Source organism: Bos grunniens, chromosome 2 (assembly GCF_055505025.1).
Source record: "Bos grunniens cultivar Pamir isolate PY7600 chromosome 2, Bosgru_T2T1.0, whole genome shotgun sequence".
Taxonomy (NCBI): Eukaryota; Metazoa; Chordata; class Mammalia; order Artiodactyla; family Bovidae; genus Bos; species Bos grunniens.
Genome location: NC_141166.1, coordinates 73,989,325 through 74,006,764, shown reverse-complemented (window position 1 = coordinate 74,006,764; position 17,440 = coordinate 73,989,325). Strand labels below are relative to the sequence as shown.

The following is a 17,440-nucleotide window of genomic DNA, read 5'->3' as shown; positions in this document are numbered from 1 at the left end:
CTCATTGCAGGTGGAATCTTTACCAGCTGAATCACAAGCCCAGGGTGGGTGCGATAAATATCAAGGCACAGATTTAGCCCTGACTGAGGTCATGACTCAGAGGCCAGAAGAAACCTCAGATGAAAATCTGGAAAATGTAAACATCAAACTCAAAATGCCACCACAAAAGGAAATTAATGGTGTTACTGAAAGTAACTGCTTCTCTGGTAGCTCAGTGGTAAAGAACCCGCCTGCCAATGCAGGAGGCGTGGGCTCATTCCCTGGGTCTGGAAGATGCCCTGGAGAAGGAAATGGCAACCCAATCTAGTATTCTTGCGTGGAGAATCCTATGGACAGAGGAGCCTGGCAGACTAGAGACCACGGGGTGGCAGAGTTGAACATGACTTATCGACTAAACAACAACTGTTAAGTGACAGAAGCAGCACAAGGGAAGCAATGCCAGCCAGAGAGAAGACCCCACTGGGTGACTCTGGGCTGTGATCCCAGTGCTGTGCCCGCCACCCTGCTCGGGGACCCTCAGGGACCTGGCAGTGCCAGGCTCACAGCCGTTGTGATACAAGCTGGAGGCGGAGCCGCCCCTCCCGCGCTCCGGCACTTACTTCAGCAGGTCCTTGTCCTTGTTGAGATGCTGGAAGAAGGACGGCTCACAGATGAGCTGGTTCTCCTGACATACCTGCTTGCAGGACTGCCCGGGCTCAGCAAATTTTACCTGTAGGGCACTCAGGGGCGGCCACATCACTTGCCCGTGGCAGAAGTCCTAGAATGACAATTAAACTGTCAGTCAAGGGACCAGGGATGCAAGCGGGGGATCCCCAGTCTCCCAACCTGTCCCAACAAGCTGGGCCCCAGCTGTGCAAGAGCAGAGAGGGGCAGCGGATGGGAGCCACACGGACTCAGGTTGGGATCTCAGCTAGAACGCGGCCTGGCCTTGACACCTCTACTCACCAGCTTCCTATGCCCAGCACCGTGCCTGCAGTAACAGGGGCTATCCCTTCATGTCACTGTCCATAATACAGTCGAGCTATTTAAAGTCTCCGCCCTTGAAGGCCCATCTCCAGGCCCACGTTCACCAGCTGTTCTGTTCCCTCCGCCCTAATTCCTAAGACATTTTCAGCGACTACCTAATTTGACACAGAATTTAACAACGGTTACCTAATATAACACTGTTTTGTGAGTGCTAGTTTCAACTCAGGGAAGCAAAAGAGGTCTGTAGGTCTCTGGAATAGAACCTATTGTGGGGACATGGTCTTGATAGAAGCTCAGCTGGTTGAAACAAATGTAACACAAATTCAATAGCTAGAGAAGCTGTCTGAGGATGTGTGATAGGAGATGAAGTCACCTGGTACCCCTTAAGAGGAGAGGCACCCGGAGGCAGGGGAGGTGGGGGTGTGCTCAGGATGGGGCTGCTCAGTCACTTCCAGGATCTACAGGGAGCGGAGGAAACGCACATGTCCAAGGGAGTCATGGGCGGGGAGGACCAGGAGCAAACGCGTGCAGCATGGATAAGCTGAGCGAAAGGTGAAGTGGGACCAGGGATAGGGCAGGTGAGGAGCAGGAACTCTCCTGCTCCTGGAGGAGGAAAGCAGGAACCTGGGACCCCAGCTTTCATCTCAACTATGCCAGGAGCAAGTGTGAACAGGTACCGGGGGTGGGAACTCAGGTACCACTGGCACCCAGAGCCCGCTCTGCCTAAATGTTGCAGATGGAACCCTAGTCAAAGCCCTCCAAATCTCTGGGCCATCCAACCTGTAGAAGAAAAGCTGTGTTTAACTTCTTTGGGGGTGGGCTAGGCCTCGGGGTACCCAGTGATGGTTAGAATCCTGGGCTCTCAATTCTACTTGGAGGAATTCACCCCAGACATATGGGACACATGGGGCAAAGAAACCTACTCAGGACACAGGGAAACCTATGCAATGTTGTTGAGAGGAGAAGTGGAAGACTTGAAACAACCTAAAGGCTGTATAGAAACAGGTTGTATTAAAAGGTTGTGCTTAAACGCCTAGAGCCAGACATCCTGGAGTGTGAAGTCAAGTGGGCCTTAGGAAGCATTACAATGAACAAAGCTAGTGGAGGTGATGGAAATCCAGCTGAGCTATTTCAAATCCTAAAAGATGATGCTGTTAAAGTGCTGCACTCAATATGCCAGCAAATTTGGAAAACTCAGCAGTGGCCACAGGACTGGAACAGGTCAGTTTTCATTCCAATCCCAAAGAAAGGCAATGCCAAAGAATGGTCAAACTATCACACAATTGCACTCATCTCACATACTAGCAAATTAATGCTCAAAATTCTCCAAGCTAGGCTTCAAAAGTATGTGAACCAAGAATTTCCAGATGTTCAAGTTTGATTTAGAAAAAGGCAGAGGAACCAGAGATCAAATGGCCAACATCCATTGCATCAAAGAAAAAGCAAGAGAATTCCAGAAAAATATCTACTTCTGCTTCATTGACTAAGCCAAAGCCTTTGACAGTGTGGATCACAACAAACTATGGAAAATTCTTAACGAGATGGGAATTCCAGACCACTTTACTTGCCTCCTGAGAAAGCTGTATGCAGGTCAAGAAGCAACGGTTAGAACCAGACATGGAACCACGGACTGGTTCCAAACCCGGAAAGGAGTATGTTAAGGCTGTATATAGTCACCCTGCTTATTTAACTTATATGCAGAGTACATCATGTGAAATGCCAGGCCGGATGAAGCACAAGCTGGAATCAAGATTGCTGGGAGAGATATCAATAACCTCAGATATGCATATGACACCACCTTTATGGCAGAAAGCAAAGTGGAACTAAAGAGCCTCTTGATGAAAGTGAAAGAGGAGAGTGAAAAAGCTGACTTAAAACTCAGTATTCAAAAACCTAAGATCATGGCATCCAGTGTCATCACTTCATGAGAAATAGATGAGGAAACAAGAGAAACAGTGACAGACTTTTATTTTCTTGAGTTCCAAAATCACTACAGATGGTGACTACAGCCATGAAGTTAAAAGACGCTTGCTCCTTGGAAGAAAAGCTATGACAAATCTAGACAGCATAAAAAAGCAGACACATTACTTTGTTGACAAAGGTCCATCTAGTCAAAGCTATGGTTTTTACAGTAGTCATGTATGGATGTGAGAGTTGGACCATAAAGGCTGAGCGCTGAAGAACTGATGCTTTTGAACTGTGGCATTCAAGAAGACTCTTGAGAGTCCCTTGGACTTCAAGGAGATCAAACTAGTCAATCCTAAAGAAAATCAGTCTTGAATATTCATTGGAGGGACTGATGCTGAAGCTCCAATACTTTGACCACCTGATGGGAAGAGCTGACTCATTAGAAAAGACCTTGATGCTGGGAAAGATTGGAGGCAGGAAGAGAAGGGGATGACAGAAGACGAGATGGCTGGATGGCATCACCAACTCGATGGACATGAGTTTGAGCAAACTCTGGGAGTTGGTGACGGACAGGGAAGCCTGGTGTGCTGCAGTCCATGGAGTAGTAAAGAGTCAGACAGGAGGGGCAGAACTGAAGTAAACTAATCTAAAGGTTGTCTTTAAACAGGTAACTGTTCAGATACAAAGAAAACCAAGCAATGTAACAGGTAACTATGCCCTGACATGGAAACATCCCCAGTACAGATTGAGAAGGGAAAAAAATAAGTTGAAGGCTGGTATACAGTGTGTTTCCTTTTGTGTCAATACACATAATCAGGCCTGTGTTCCTGTAAGAATATCTCTGGCATCACGGTAACGGGGTCAGGGATCATCAGGGAATTTACTTTTCAATGTATGTCCTTCTGGAATATTCTTTTTCCTCTTGGAATATCCTTTTTCTCTCTATCCTCTTTGTGGATGGGGAGCTGGTTAACCATCTCAGGCTTTCAGAACTGGAGCCAGCAGGCACAGGTTCCATGCTCCTCCTGTTGGTCACTTGGAGCATTGCAGGAGGACTGGGCCCTGCAGGGTCTCTGAGCAGTGAGGTGGGTGAAGCCCCAGAATGCAGGCCAGAGCTGCATCCAGGGGGCCCTTCTGTGCTGTTCGCATTTTTCCTCTTTCAAACCTCAGCTTCCTCATCAGAAAAATGTAGACAATGAAACTGATGATTTCCTATGGTTCCTGCTTCTCCCTACTTCCTTCCTGAAGGAGGTGATGCTATTACATGTGGAGGAAGGTAAGCGGCAAGTAGGCTTCTACTCCAGTCTCCTCATCAGGGCTTGCGATCCCACCAGTAAGGTGGACTTGCTGTCGTCTCCCACATTACATCCTGTCATGTGAGGATGCGCATGCTTGAGCCTGAGTGAGTGTGTGCTCAGCCGCTTCAGACTCTTTGCAGCACCATCGACTATAGTCCACCAGGCTCCTCCGTCCATGGGGTTCTCCAGGCAAGAATACTAGAGCGGGTCATCATTTGCTCCTCCAGGAGATCTTCCCAACCCAGGGATCCGAACCCTCCTGCATCTCCTGCATTGGCAGGCGGGTTCTTTACCACTAGCACCACTTGGGAAGCCCAAGTGAGTTTGGGGCTTAACAAATACTTCACAGCATGAGGTCAAACCTAGGGCCTTAATTTGTATCAGCTGAAAACAGAAGATTCCAGAAGGGTCTAACAATTCAGAAATGATGGAAATGCACTGGTTTAATAGGATCCAGTTTAAGGTTTTGACAGTGCCACAGAGCAGGACAGTATGCAGAGTGTCCTATCTCACAGCCCAGGGCTGGAAGACCTCAGTGAGGTCTTCAGATTTGTGATCATCTTCAGCATGATCCATGGAGTTGCTATGGCCTGTGTAAGACAATTATTTCGGTCTGGACACTGTTACTAAGGGTGACGGCAGACCCAGGCACCCTGAATGGGAACCCTGAGTGTTCCCTGGTGGCTGTCACTCTCTAACCAGGCAGCGTATGGAAACTTACCGGCTGAACTTTGAAAATATGTCCGTCAAATAGGAAGGAAGACACATGATGATCAACATAGTTATTGCTGATCAAAGCTGAGCATGTACATGGATATTTGGAAAAGGTTAAGCATTGGTTTTTTGGTTTGTTTTTCTGGCTGGTTACTGTAAGCAAAAGAACTTATGCTTTTGAACTTTGGTGTTTGAGAAGACTCTTGAGAGTCCCTTGGACTTCAGGGAGATCAAACCAGTCAATCCTAAAGGAAATCAGTCCTGAATATTCATTGGAAGGACTGATGCTGAAGCTGGAGCGCCAATACTTTGGCTACCTGATGTGAAGAGCTGAGTCATTAGAAAAGACCCTGACACTGGGAAAGATTGGAGGCAGGAGGAGAAGGGGACGACAGAGGATGAGATGGTTGGATGGCATCACCAACTCAATGGACATGAGTTTGAGTAAGCTCTGGGAGTTGGTGATGGACAGGGAAGCCTGGCGTGCTGCAGTCCATGGGGTTGCAGAGTCGGACATGACTGAGTGACTGAACTGACTAACTGTAAGCAACTTTGCCTATAATTCTTTAGGAGAAATCTGATAGCATTTACAGCCTTTAAGTATTATAATAAAGAGATTCAAAGTCTGATGGACACCAAAGCCTACTGTGTGACTGTACACAACAGGCAAACAACTAGGAAACCTAGATCACTGGATACCACGACAGCTGAAGATGCAAACGCTGGCTTTTACAGCTTGGTAAGAACACTGCAGAATGTCCCTCCTACAGGCAGTGGGAGCTGAGGGTGGTGTCTACACCTGCTGAGTCTGGTGGACTCTTAACATACTGCTTCTTATTCATTCTGAGCCTCATATGGTGACGCAGTCCAAGGGATAAAACTGAAACGGGGAGAAAGATTCTTCCATGTTAAACTAGGAGGTGGTGAGGCCAGGGAATGTGCTTCAGATCCAAGACCTAGATTTGAGGCCTGGCCTCACCAGGGCGGGGCTTCGGGCACACTGCTCAGTCTGGTCCTGCCTCCACTGCTGGTCCATACGGAGTGATGCTGCCAGCCTGTGGGTGGCGCGGCTACGCTGAAGGCTGGCACACAGCAGGCACTCCCCTAATGCTCATCCCCCTCCCCTGTCCCTGTGTGGAGGCGATACCTGTGCCCTGTATTAGACTCTGGGGGCACCGCAGCACTGGCAAGTGCAGAAGCGGGGCAGCGCTGGACGGATGGAGCCCTGTGCCTCCCCCCAAGCAGGGCAGACCTAGCCCACCTGCTCAGTTCGCAATAAACCCCTGCAGCCCCCAGTGCAGGTTCCCTCTAGCAGGAGAGCTTAACTCGACTCCACATGAACTCTTGGGTCCCGGTCACCCTTGCTTTGGCTCGGCGGGGGATGGTTCAGTATCCTCTCACTAGTCCGTTCTGGGTACCAGTAGGACCAGAACTAATGAAGATATATTGGTGGGAATGTAAACTGGTGCAAAACTGTGGAAAACAGTATGCAGGTTCCTCCAAAAACTAGAGTTGTCACATGATCCAGCAACCCCACTCCTGGGCATACACCTGGAGAAAACACTAATTCGAAGATACAGATGCCCCCAGCATTCACGGCAGCACTGCTACAATGGCCAGGACATGGACACAACCTAATCGTCCCCGGAAAGAAAAACGGTGAAAGAAGATACGATATACATACACATACACGATGGAACGCTACTCAGCCATGAAAAAGAACGAAACAATGCCATTCGCAGCAACAGGGATGGACCTAGAGTGTCACAATAAGTCAGATGGAGAAAGACAACCACCATATGACATCACTCATATGTGGGATGTGAAAGAAGGTGCGTGACTTTGTCTATGAAACAGAAACAGACTCACGGACGCAGAGAACAGACTTGTTTTTGCCAAAAAGGGCAGGGGGGTGAGGGAAAGATGGATTGGGAGTTTGGGACGAGCAGATGCAAACTATTATATATATGTAAAACTGAATCACTCTGCCATACACCAGAAAGCACAGTACCTTGTAAGTAACTATGCTAAGTCACTTCGGTCGTGTCCGACTCTGTGCGACCCCATAGACGGCAGCCCACCAGGCTCCCCTGTCCCTGGGATTCTCCAGGCAAGAACACTGGAGTGGGTTGCCATTTCCTTCTCCAATGCATGAAAGTGAAAAGTGAAAGTGAAGTCGCTCAGTTGTCTCCGACTCTTAGTGACCCCATGAACTGCAGCCCACCAGGCTCCTCCGTCCATGGGATTTTCCAGGCAAGAGTACTGGAGTGGGGTGCCATTGCCTTCTCCTGTAAGTAACTATACTTCAATAAAATAAATTTAAAGAAAAAGAAAGAAGTAGGGAAAATAGCAGCAGGCCCTTTTTAAGGCTCGGTGAACCATGTGGAAAGCCCGAAGGTGAACAGGCTTGAAGAGAGGGAGAATAAAAGTGTCCCAGTCAATGTGGCAACAGGTAAGGCAGGAGGCAGTGGGGATCTGAGTTACAGTTCTGGCTCCCAGCTGCAAGACTTCACAAATGCCCCTCAAGTTCCTTCTGCCTGCTTTCACATCTAAAATGCAGATAATACCATTTGTCTTTCAGTCCTTATATAACTCCTGTGAGATAAAAAATGAAGTGACTCTTAAGAGGGTACCCATGAAAATGTTAGTCGCTCAGTCATGTCCAACTCTTTACAACCCCATGGAACACAATCCACCAGGCTCCTCTGTCCATGGAATTCTCCAGGCAGGAGTACTGAGGTGGGTTGCCATGCCCTTCTCCAGGGGATCTTCTTGATCCAAGGATTGAACCCAGGTCTCCTGCACTGAAGGTGGATTCTTTACTACGTGAGCCACCAGGGAAGCCAAGAGGGCACCAAGAGATGTTAAATATCTCAAGGTAGAACATTATTTGCTGCCAGGGTTCAGAGGGAAACGTCGAGTTGCCTGGATTACCTATGACAATTGTGTACAAGGGCCATTTCTTTGTCCAGCTGCTTGCAGGGCACAACAGACACAACAGCTTGTCATAAACCTCTTCTCACCCCAGGTGCCAGCCCCACTGGGTGCTCATGGAAAGTGAGAGGTCCTCTGTTTCACCCAACCTCAGCATCAGCTAACAGGGCAATGCCAACTGGCCTCGTCTCCTTGTTCACTCACTCAACTCACTCGTTTGTTCATTTGACAAATACTGTACTTTCTATGAAGCAGAAAATAAGGGTTTGGAGTTCAGATTGCTTAGGTTTGAATCTCAGCTCCTCCGAGCAGCTGAGTGGTCTTTGCGAGCCCCATAACCTTTCTTTGCCTCAGTTTCCTCAACTGTAAAATGATGAAAATGTCAGCAACCACCTCAGAGAGCTGTGGGGATGGGGGGAGTAAATTAATTATACTGTGTAAAGTGCTCAGAAATGTGCATGATCAAACACCATGGGTTGGCTCTTACTGTAATTATGAGCAAGGGACTTTTCTACGCCCTTGGGGATGACTTGGTTTAAAAAAAAAAAAAAGGAACTAGAACACCTGCCTTTAGAGAGCTTCTTTTTAGTGAGGGAGATAGAGAAACAAAATAAATTAATTATATGTAATGTTAAAAGCTAGTGATTGCTCTAAGTAAGAATGAAGAGAAGATAAGGAATTGGGACTGTTGGGGAAGAGGGTATTCAGATAAGGCATCACTGAGAAGGCAACATTCAAGAAAAGACCTGAGGAGGGAAAAATGTGAGCCATGCAAGTGTCTGGGAAGGACATAATAGAAAGCAGCAAATGAAGTGCGGCAGCCGTGACAGCAAAGCGTCCAGCAGGTTCCAGGAGGAGCGGGCATATGTGTGTGTGCCCATATGTGCGTGTGTGCATGTGTGTGTGTGTGCATGCATTGGGGGTTGGAAGTAGGAAGAGATGGTATCTGGGAGGTCAGAGCACCCAGAGCTTGTTGGTGGGGGTGGGGGGGGTCCCATATAAAGCCTTGGCTTTTCCTTGGAGTGAAATAGAAGCTACTGGAGAATTCTGGGCAGAGGAGTGACAGGATCTGCTGAGCTGAGAACAGTAGACAGGAGCAGAAGCAGGAACAGAGACAGTTAGGAAGCCACACAGCAGTGCACAGAGAGAGAGAGAGAGAGAAGAGAGAGATAAAGAGGACAGCCTCAGGCATCTTTTTCCAACAAACCTCCATGAAATGCTCATAGGGTGGCTTTGAAGGGTCTCTCAGGCATCTGTTCAAAACTTAACAAACAACTTTTAAAACTACCCTGGGTGCTGGACATCTGAATGTGGATGAGACAGAGTCTCTGGGGACAAAGGCCCACATTTAAAAAAATTACAGAGCAGTATACAACAGATGTCCAACCAGGATGTAAAGGCCACTGAGAGGAGAGAGAGAATTAACTCTGGGGACGGGAAGGGGTGGGGTAAGTGTCAGAGAAGGCTTCCAGGAAATTAGGGACTTCCGGGCTGGGTTTGGTAGGCAAAATAGAAGTTAGTGGCTTAGCACAAAAACAGTGTTTTGCAGATAATTGGTGCTCAATAAAGAGCCACTGAATGGTTTTGGCATCCTGGGGCTTTGATAGAAATAGAAAAAGATACTATTCTAACCCAGAAGCTTTACATAATCAGAAGAGACATAAACAGTAATTTCCAATCTGGTTAACAAGCTCACTTAGACACAGAACATCTGCATTCCTCTCTAATAATGATTTTAGCCAGTCACCAAATTTCTCTAAGTTTGCTTCAGTATGAAATTTCCCTATAGTAACAATAGTAAGAAAGGTCTATTAATCAACACATTTATGAGAAGTAATGTTCTGAACCAATGAACACAACATACTATGAAAAAGAAGTAAGGGCGCTGCCCTTGTAACAAAGGCTAAGTAACAGTTTGGAGAAAATGTGATTCACCTAACACCCACAGAGCTGGAGAAGACGGGGTGGGGAGAAGGGGAGGCTGCCCCCTTGGACAGAAGCACTAGGAGGGACAACATGGGTGGTCCTTCCCTCTTGGTTCAGGTGATGGATCTTTTCCGTTAACCCTCTACCTTGAGTGGGCGTCTGGCTAAACCTTCGATTGAGTTATTACACCATGACATATCAGGTGCAGGTGGATTCAGATACAGGTCTGGAAGCAGCATCTAAAGAAGTAAGGTCAGGAATTTGCTAAAGAAAAAAAGGGGTGGCGAGTGGGAAGCAGGTTCAAGGCTATGAAATTGGGATTTGGGCCAAGTTTAGCCAGCTAGGTGAGGAGTAAGGGGCATATTTGTTATTTATGTTACAACAGAGGAATCCAGAGCCAAGCACAGAAAAAGTGTTCAATACATCATGCGTGACTGACTGGATTAAACACATTTCAGTTGCTTGCTGGCACCTGCCAAGAAACAACTTGTCCTGTCCTCAAAAAGAGTGAACTCTGTCCATGGGTGGCCCCTGGGGCTGATTCCCAGCAGCAGGTGCAAATTTACATTTCCACAAGTGCAATAGATAAGGTGGTGGTGAAGCTGAGCTGTGGTAATGAATCTCTATGGTGATCTTTACACTGCAAGCAAACAAGTTCATGTTGCAAAGATTCAGACATGAACCTCCCACATTTCAAACTCTTCTACATGAGGAGTCTATTGGGAGAAACAAAAACACATGTGCACGTACACACGAATGTTCAAGGTAGCAGTCCACTCTTCACAAAAGCCAAAAGGTGGAAATGACCCATATGTCCATCAGTTGGAGTAAACCAACTGTGGTCTAACCATACAATGGAATACTATTCAGCAGTGAAAAAGAATGCAGTGCTAAGGCATGCTACAGTATGCATGAACCTTACAGACGTTATGCTGAGAAACTGCCCAGGGGCACAAGAGTTTTTTAGGGTGATGCAAATGTTGTAAAACTAGATTGTGGGAGTAATTGCCAAACCCTAATAATTAACAACAACAAAAAGCTCCACTGAATTGTACCCTTACGTAGAGTGAATTTGAGGGTCTGTAAATTACACCTCAATAAAGTTGTTAAAAAACACACACACACACACCTGAAATGCTCTTACAACATGCTCTTCAGCTATATTTTCTACTTCCTGTAAAAACCCTATAAATACTATACAGGATGATTGTGCGCACATCATTTTGCAAGAAGCTGTGTCTTTTATGTGAAAACCAAGTATATTGGTTTCTGGGCTCCGTCAGCAGAAGTTAAGGCTTTCAGAGGACCTACTCTGTGCGAGGTACCTTCTCAGCCTTAAACATGTATTCATTTATTGATTCCTCTACCAACCCCATGGGGTAGGTAGTAGTATCCCCACTGTACAGAAGAGGCAACTTGACCAAGGTCACTGAGAGTAGGGGCTAAGCCAGGAAGTGAACTTGGCTGTCAGACTCTAGGGCCCAGCACTCAACCATTACCCACTTAACCCCCCTGGGTTCAGGAATGGCTGGGCAAACAGCAACCACCAATTTTTCAAAAGAGTGAATACTTCTTAAGCAACTGCCAACCTTCTCCCTGTGTCAGTTCCTCTTCCTCTTTCCCTGTGACCTGGCACTTCCACCCTCCCCGCTACGCGGAGCTATCCAGATTCCCTGCCAGGTTTGTTCTTGCATCTAGAACATGCCCCTTGGAGGTCAGGATTGGGCCCCCATGAACCAGATTTCCCAAGAGGTAAAGTTGATTCCACTGCGGCTCTTGGAGTTAACTCTTTTCTCCCCCTCCCTATCTCCAGAGTGCTTTTCTCATAAATGATACAGCTCCTTGCAAAATAATGTGAGCATGGCTTTCAGAAATTAACCTGAGCATTGACATTCCATCAAAAGAACTTGCTCTACTCTCTGGCCTGAGGCACTGAAGTCTTTCCCAAGAAATGCATAAGGAGAACCTTAACAAGCCTGAACACACCCAGGTTAGGGGAGAAGAGTGCTCTGGATCTTAGAATACACTGGATTTTTCTCCTTGGCACCAGCTCCTACTGTGGGAGAGGGTGTTTCTCTTGGAGAGCAATTCAATAGGGTTTGCTATGCAAATCGGCACTATTAGCACAGTAGAGGGAAAGCAAGTGGTTTTCCTAAAGCCAGGATTCATTCCCGTTGGGTGCTGCCTGGTTTGGAGGGGGAGGTTGCCTGCTGTCAAGCACTCTGTACAGAGTACACACTGAGGCCCAGGGCTTTCTCAATTGTGGTCAAATGGCATCCTCTGGCCCCCATTGCCTGGGGTGAGTGTGATGAACAACCTTGAAAGGGTTCTGGGATTAAAGCTTCCTTATTCCCTTAGCAGATCACACGGAGGGCTCTGAAGGCAGAGATCAGCCTAATTAGGGCTGTGGCGCTCCGACAGCAAGCGTGCACTGCCGCCACCCTTCAGAGCTTGAGGCTTTCCTGTTCACACCAGAAACAGCCTCTCTCCTCTCACTGCTCTTTGAAGATAGTCTTTGGGCGGCAAAAATAATGAACACTCCAAGCTCTGAAACACCAGAGCCTGGAGCTAATCATTAAGAGGCAGAAGACCCGATCTGTGAACCAATGGGGTCTTGGCTTCCTAATTTCCTTCTGGAGTTGGGGAACATTATGGCTTCAAGAAAACCCTCCCCAGAGGCCTAGGATAAACTCAAAATAGGCCCCTTTATTGCTCATTAGCAGCAATGAGAGAATGCTGATAAGAAATGCCCCTAAACACAAACAATTCCTAGAGTGACTTTTCTAAAACACCAGTCTGATAGCATCACTGCCCTATTCCTGAGTTAAAACCTGTCTTCAGCCTCCTCTTGTCCCAGAATCAAATTCTGAGTTCTTGAGCTGAGCCTCAGCCATCTTTTCATGATGTGTCTGCTCCGACCTCCTCTTGCATCATCTCTCTCTCTTCAGTCACAGCCACCTTCCAACTCACCATTTCTGTTTTTCCCCCAGGCCTTCACATCTCGACCTCTCAGGTACCCCCACTTTGCCTTCAGGACTCATCTCCCGCCAAGTGCTTACAGATACTCTCCCTCCCCTCCCCCGTCCCCACCCTGTACCTGAGTTACAGGATCCCAGAGCACACCTGGGTAGTCGCTGTGACAGATGTAGTCAATGGCAGCAGCACTGCCTATCATCCTGACCCTGAAGCTACTTAAGAACAGAGACTCATCCTTTGACACCTCTTCTTCCCCAACTCCAGGAACAGTCTGCAGTCCCCTCCAGTTGACAAATACTTACAGAGCGGATGCATGAATAACAGCAGGCAGAAAAGAAACCCCTGGGTTTCTGTGAGCTGCAGAACTCTGCAGAAGAAAATCTCTACCCAGGAGAAGTGTGAAAGGGCAATTTTATGAGTATGTTTTCTAGGAAACAATTTTATTAATTGTCTCTCCAAGTCATTAGGGTCAAGAGGAGCCTGCTGGATCTTGGCACACAGGAATGAAAAGCACACACACTCATTACCTTCCTTATTCATTTAATCATTCTTTCAGTTTTGTTCACCTTCTCCCCGACAGGCAGAGGGCTAGGCACTTGGATGTCAAGGGGACCAAACTGGGTGTGGCCCTGTATCCCTGGACATTTAACAAGGTCTATTTGGGGAACAGGACCTTCCTGTTTGAAGGGAAATCTAGTAATAGGTTTAAAAAGAATGGGTCACATGATAACTTCTAAGGACTGGCTAGCATTCAAGAATCTTAGGGAAGAAAGAAAGATGGCCTTCAAATAAATATGATAAAGTTTTTTCAAATATCATATGATACCACTTGTATGTGGATTCTAAAAAATGATATAAATGAACTTTTTTTAAACAAAACAGAAACAGACTCACAGACAATAGAAAAGAAACTTATGGTTACCAGAGAGGAAAGGTGGTGGTGGTCAGGGGATAAATTAGGAGTTTGGGATTAACATATACACACAGGTGACAATGACGGTCACTCAGTCGTGTCTGACTCTTTGTGGTCCCATGGACTGGGGCCCGCCAGGCTCCTCTGTCCATGGAATTCTCCAGGCAAGAATACTGGAGTGGGTTGCCATTTCCTACTCCAGGGAATCTTCCCGATCAAGGATCGAACCCAGATCTCCTGCGTTTCAGGCAGATTCTTTACCAACTGAGCCGCCAGGGAAGCCATATACACGCTAATATATATATATACTAATCAACAAGGACCCACTGTATAGCACAGAGACCTATACTTAGTATTCTGTAATAACCAAGTGGGAAAACAATCTGAAAAAGAATGTACATGTATAACTTAATCACTTTGCTGTATACCTGAAACTAATACAGTATTGTAAACCATATATACTCTTGATATAAAATTCAAAATGTCTTTTTACAATGTGGTGGTGAGTAACCATTTTCCCTGAGAGGAAGTGGAGATAGGAAAGGTGGAAGTGGGTTCTGGCAGGGATCCTGGTAAGATCTCAGCCTCCAGGAAGGGTAGTAAAGTCTGTGATGTGTTAAAATCTCACTGCCACAGGCCACAGCATCCCTGTCTGCACCTTTGGGAAGGGCTGGCAGCTTCTTGAGATCAAAGAAGATGGGAAGTATAGCTCTGGGATAAGTGTCATCGCCTGAGGCTCCGGCAATGCTGTTGGCGCAAGCCTGCATGGGCTCAAACCAACCCAGCATCCAACCCTGATTCCATGACTGAGCCCTATGGTTGAGACTCTTGGTTCTTGTTATCCAGAGAATGGATGATGATTGCTACCTCCCAGGATTACTGTGAGGATAAATGAGATGATGCGTTGGGATGTAAAGTCTGTATGTAAAGGGCTGCCCCTGTCAGGATAATGATACTGTCATTCTTGAGTTAAGTGTCATATAAAGAGTGAATGAGATAGTGATTCAAATGCTCAGCTCTCGTGGTAAAGTCTGATGAATACTACTGTAGAATACATTGTCACATAATAATATAATAATATATATTAAATAATCAACAGCAATAGTGTGTCTTTATTGAACATATGTGTCGGCCTTGTTCCAAGCACTTCATATGTACTAGCTCATTTCCACATTAGCCGCTTGAGGTTCTAGTATCATCCTCATTTTGCAGGGGAGGAAACTAACACATCCAAGTCATACGGCCAGAAGGCCTCAGCGGAGGGGCTGGAACGCCAGTGGATGGCTGCACTGTAGTCTCTCTTTCCATTAACAAACGTTCAGAACATCAGGCCCGGGCCCCTGAAGCCTCTGTCTCTGGCTGGCCCCGTCCAGCGGCTGCATTCAGGGATGTCCATGGCTTACCACAGTCTGTGGCCTCAGATCTTTCCTTGGAAACCTGCCTTGGCCTACAGTCCATGCCTACTTTCAGTCTGAACACGCCATTCCTACTTTCAGCCTTCAGAGTCCTCCCTGCCTATGTGTCAAGATCTCTTGATCGCACTAAGATGCTCTGCTTTGAAGCAGAGCTCCTCATATCTTGTACCTGGTCAAGGACCTCATATTTCCCTGCCCACGGGGGCTCTCGGCCTGACTATTTATATCTCTGTGTTATTTTTGAAGCCTAAGGAATTAAGATGTTTTAAAATGATGGCAATGATACTTTTGGCCTTTACTTCTCTGAGCACAAGACACAGTGTCCCAACTCTGTTGGGGGTGGTGGGACCCTAGGAGCCCTCCCCAGCTTTGGAAGTAAAGTTTTGCTTTTATCTGTTTTATATACTTGGATTTCAAGTAAAGTTTCATTTGAAAAGGAATCCTATTTTTAAAAACGTTTGAAAACCACTAAAGAGTCCTACCTATTTGGAATTACCGACATATATTGAGCCATCTATCTGTCCCCCTCCCCACCCAAGTCTTTGTGTGATTCCCGGACAAGGCACAGGTCTGATGGTGAAGGAGGTCTTCATCTTGACCATCCGGTCCCTCCTTTCAGTATCCATTTGACCTTCCACCCACAAGGAACATTTTTACTCCAATGACAGCCAGACTCCTCTGGGTGACCATGGCAGTTCATATGTTAGAATTTCAAGAAGCCCTCATCTAGCTTGTGGAATCCTCCAAATCAGGAAAATCTCACAGGATCATGGTGAGCTTTTACTTATTCACGAGTTGCCTGGGGTACCAGAAGGGGGGGAATGGCGAGGACAGATGGACTTAGGAGAGTCTTACCTGTTTTTCGATGAAAGCATTGATTCTTTGCAGCATCCCCTCGCATGTGAATTCATATGGCATGTATGGCTCAATCTGCAGAAACAGAACAGATCATGAAAGAGGAGGACATGATTCATGTAATCTGTACCTATTTCTCCACTGATCCACCCACACTCAGGTGCCAATGCCTGCAGGCAGTCAGGTGAGGGGCTTAGAATATGAACTTGGAAATCAGCAGACCTGTCTTCACAACCTCCCTGTTCCTTATCAGCTGTGGGATCCAGAGCAAATGAACTACCATCTTTGAGCCTCAGATCCTTCATGTGTGAAATGGTGATAAGAAAAACCCATTCTTTGGAATCTGTGGTGAATATTACATCGAGGGAAAAAGTAAAGTGCTTAGTTCAGTGTCTAACACACAGCAGGCATTCAACCAAAGGTAGAGAGGGTCAGTTGTTGGAAGGTAAGATCTATGGGGCAGGGTCCATGGCTGCGGGATCATCTGTATCCTGGCGCTGAGCAGCAGGGCACACAGTGGAACCAGCAAACACCTGGTGAATGAATGCAGGCCTCCTACCCTGAGAAAGGCATGTAATGAATTATTTCATGACAGTGAAAAAACTTCCTTTTGTACTGGTAGCTGAATATGTACCCAAAGAACTCATGGAGCAAAACACAGTGATGACGCATCACAGAGATTTCAGCAAGAGGTCCCAGGAGGCTAGAAGGTCAAAGCCAACTTCTGCTAATGTTGGGCTCTTAAGACCATCTGTGATTCTAGCAAGCCAAGACTGAGGGAGGACCAAGATATGGAAGATGTTCTATGGGGAGCAAGTAGCGGGAAACTACTTGAAAGAAGGAGTGTGGGAGGACAGAACTAGGATCATGGAAGCTAACGAGCTAGGCTAGAAAGCAGGTCACTGGATTTCCACAAAGGACTTGAGATTTCTACCCTCAGGAGCCTGGACTTTATCTGAGGGTGCAAGTAATGCAGAAGGTGCCTCACTGGGGTGGGGGAGGCAATCTGATCAATACTGTGATACCTGACGGAAGGGAAAGAAAAGTGGGTTGGAGTTCTGCACTGCCTATGCCAACATTCTGAGGTCTGTGTCTTCAGGGGCAGCCGTCTGGCATTATTAACCTGAAATGGACATTACACTTAGGAGAAAATCACCAGTAATCCTATTTTTAACAACTTCAGAGAACCCAACAGCAGTTAGCACGTTCACCACTTCCCTCTTAAATCTGCACTGCTAAGTCACTTCAGTCGTGTCCGACTCTGTGCGACCCAATAGACGGCAGCCCACCAGGCTCCCCCGTCCCTGGGATTCTCCAGGCAAGAACACTGGAGTGGGCTGCCATTTCCTTCTCCAAGTCTGCACTTGCCTATCTCAAATCTACAGGGTGGAAGCCTGGACAAAACGTCTGTGAGGTGAAGCCTGATGAAAATGGGAAATTGACAGAGAAGATACTCATCTGTGGGAAGTCAAGCAGTTGGGCTCAAGGCGTATTCTCCCATTTTCTGTGTTGATTCATACATTACATTTGAAATC

The 17,440-nt window shown here is 46.8% G+C and overlaps 1 protein-coding gene across 33 annotated transcripts in view; it reads right to left on the bottom strand.

Annotated features, from left to right (window-relative positions):
* Positions 1 to 17,440, bottom strand: part of MGAT5 (alpha-1,6-mannosylglycoprotein 6-beta-N-acetylglucosaminyltransferase) — a 397,826-nt gene that overhangs the window by 12,033 nt on the left and 368,353 nt on the right. For all 33 annotated transcript variants that reach the window (XM_086367683.1, XM_086367741.1, XM_086367539.1 and 30 more), the window contains 2 exons: positions 15,906 to 15,980; positions 600 to 757 (listed from right to left, as the gene is read on the bottom strand). In XM_086367683.1, the coding sequence (XP_086223809.1) occupies positions 600 to 757; positions 15,906 to 15,980 (233 nt within the window). The remainder of the gene's footprint in view (positions 1 to 599; positions 758 to 15,905; positions 15,981 to 17,440) is intronic.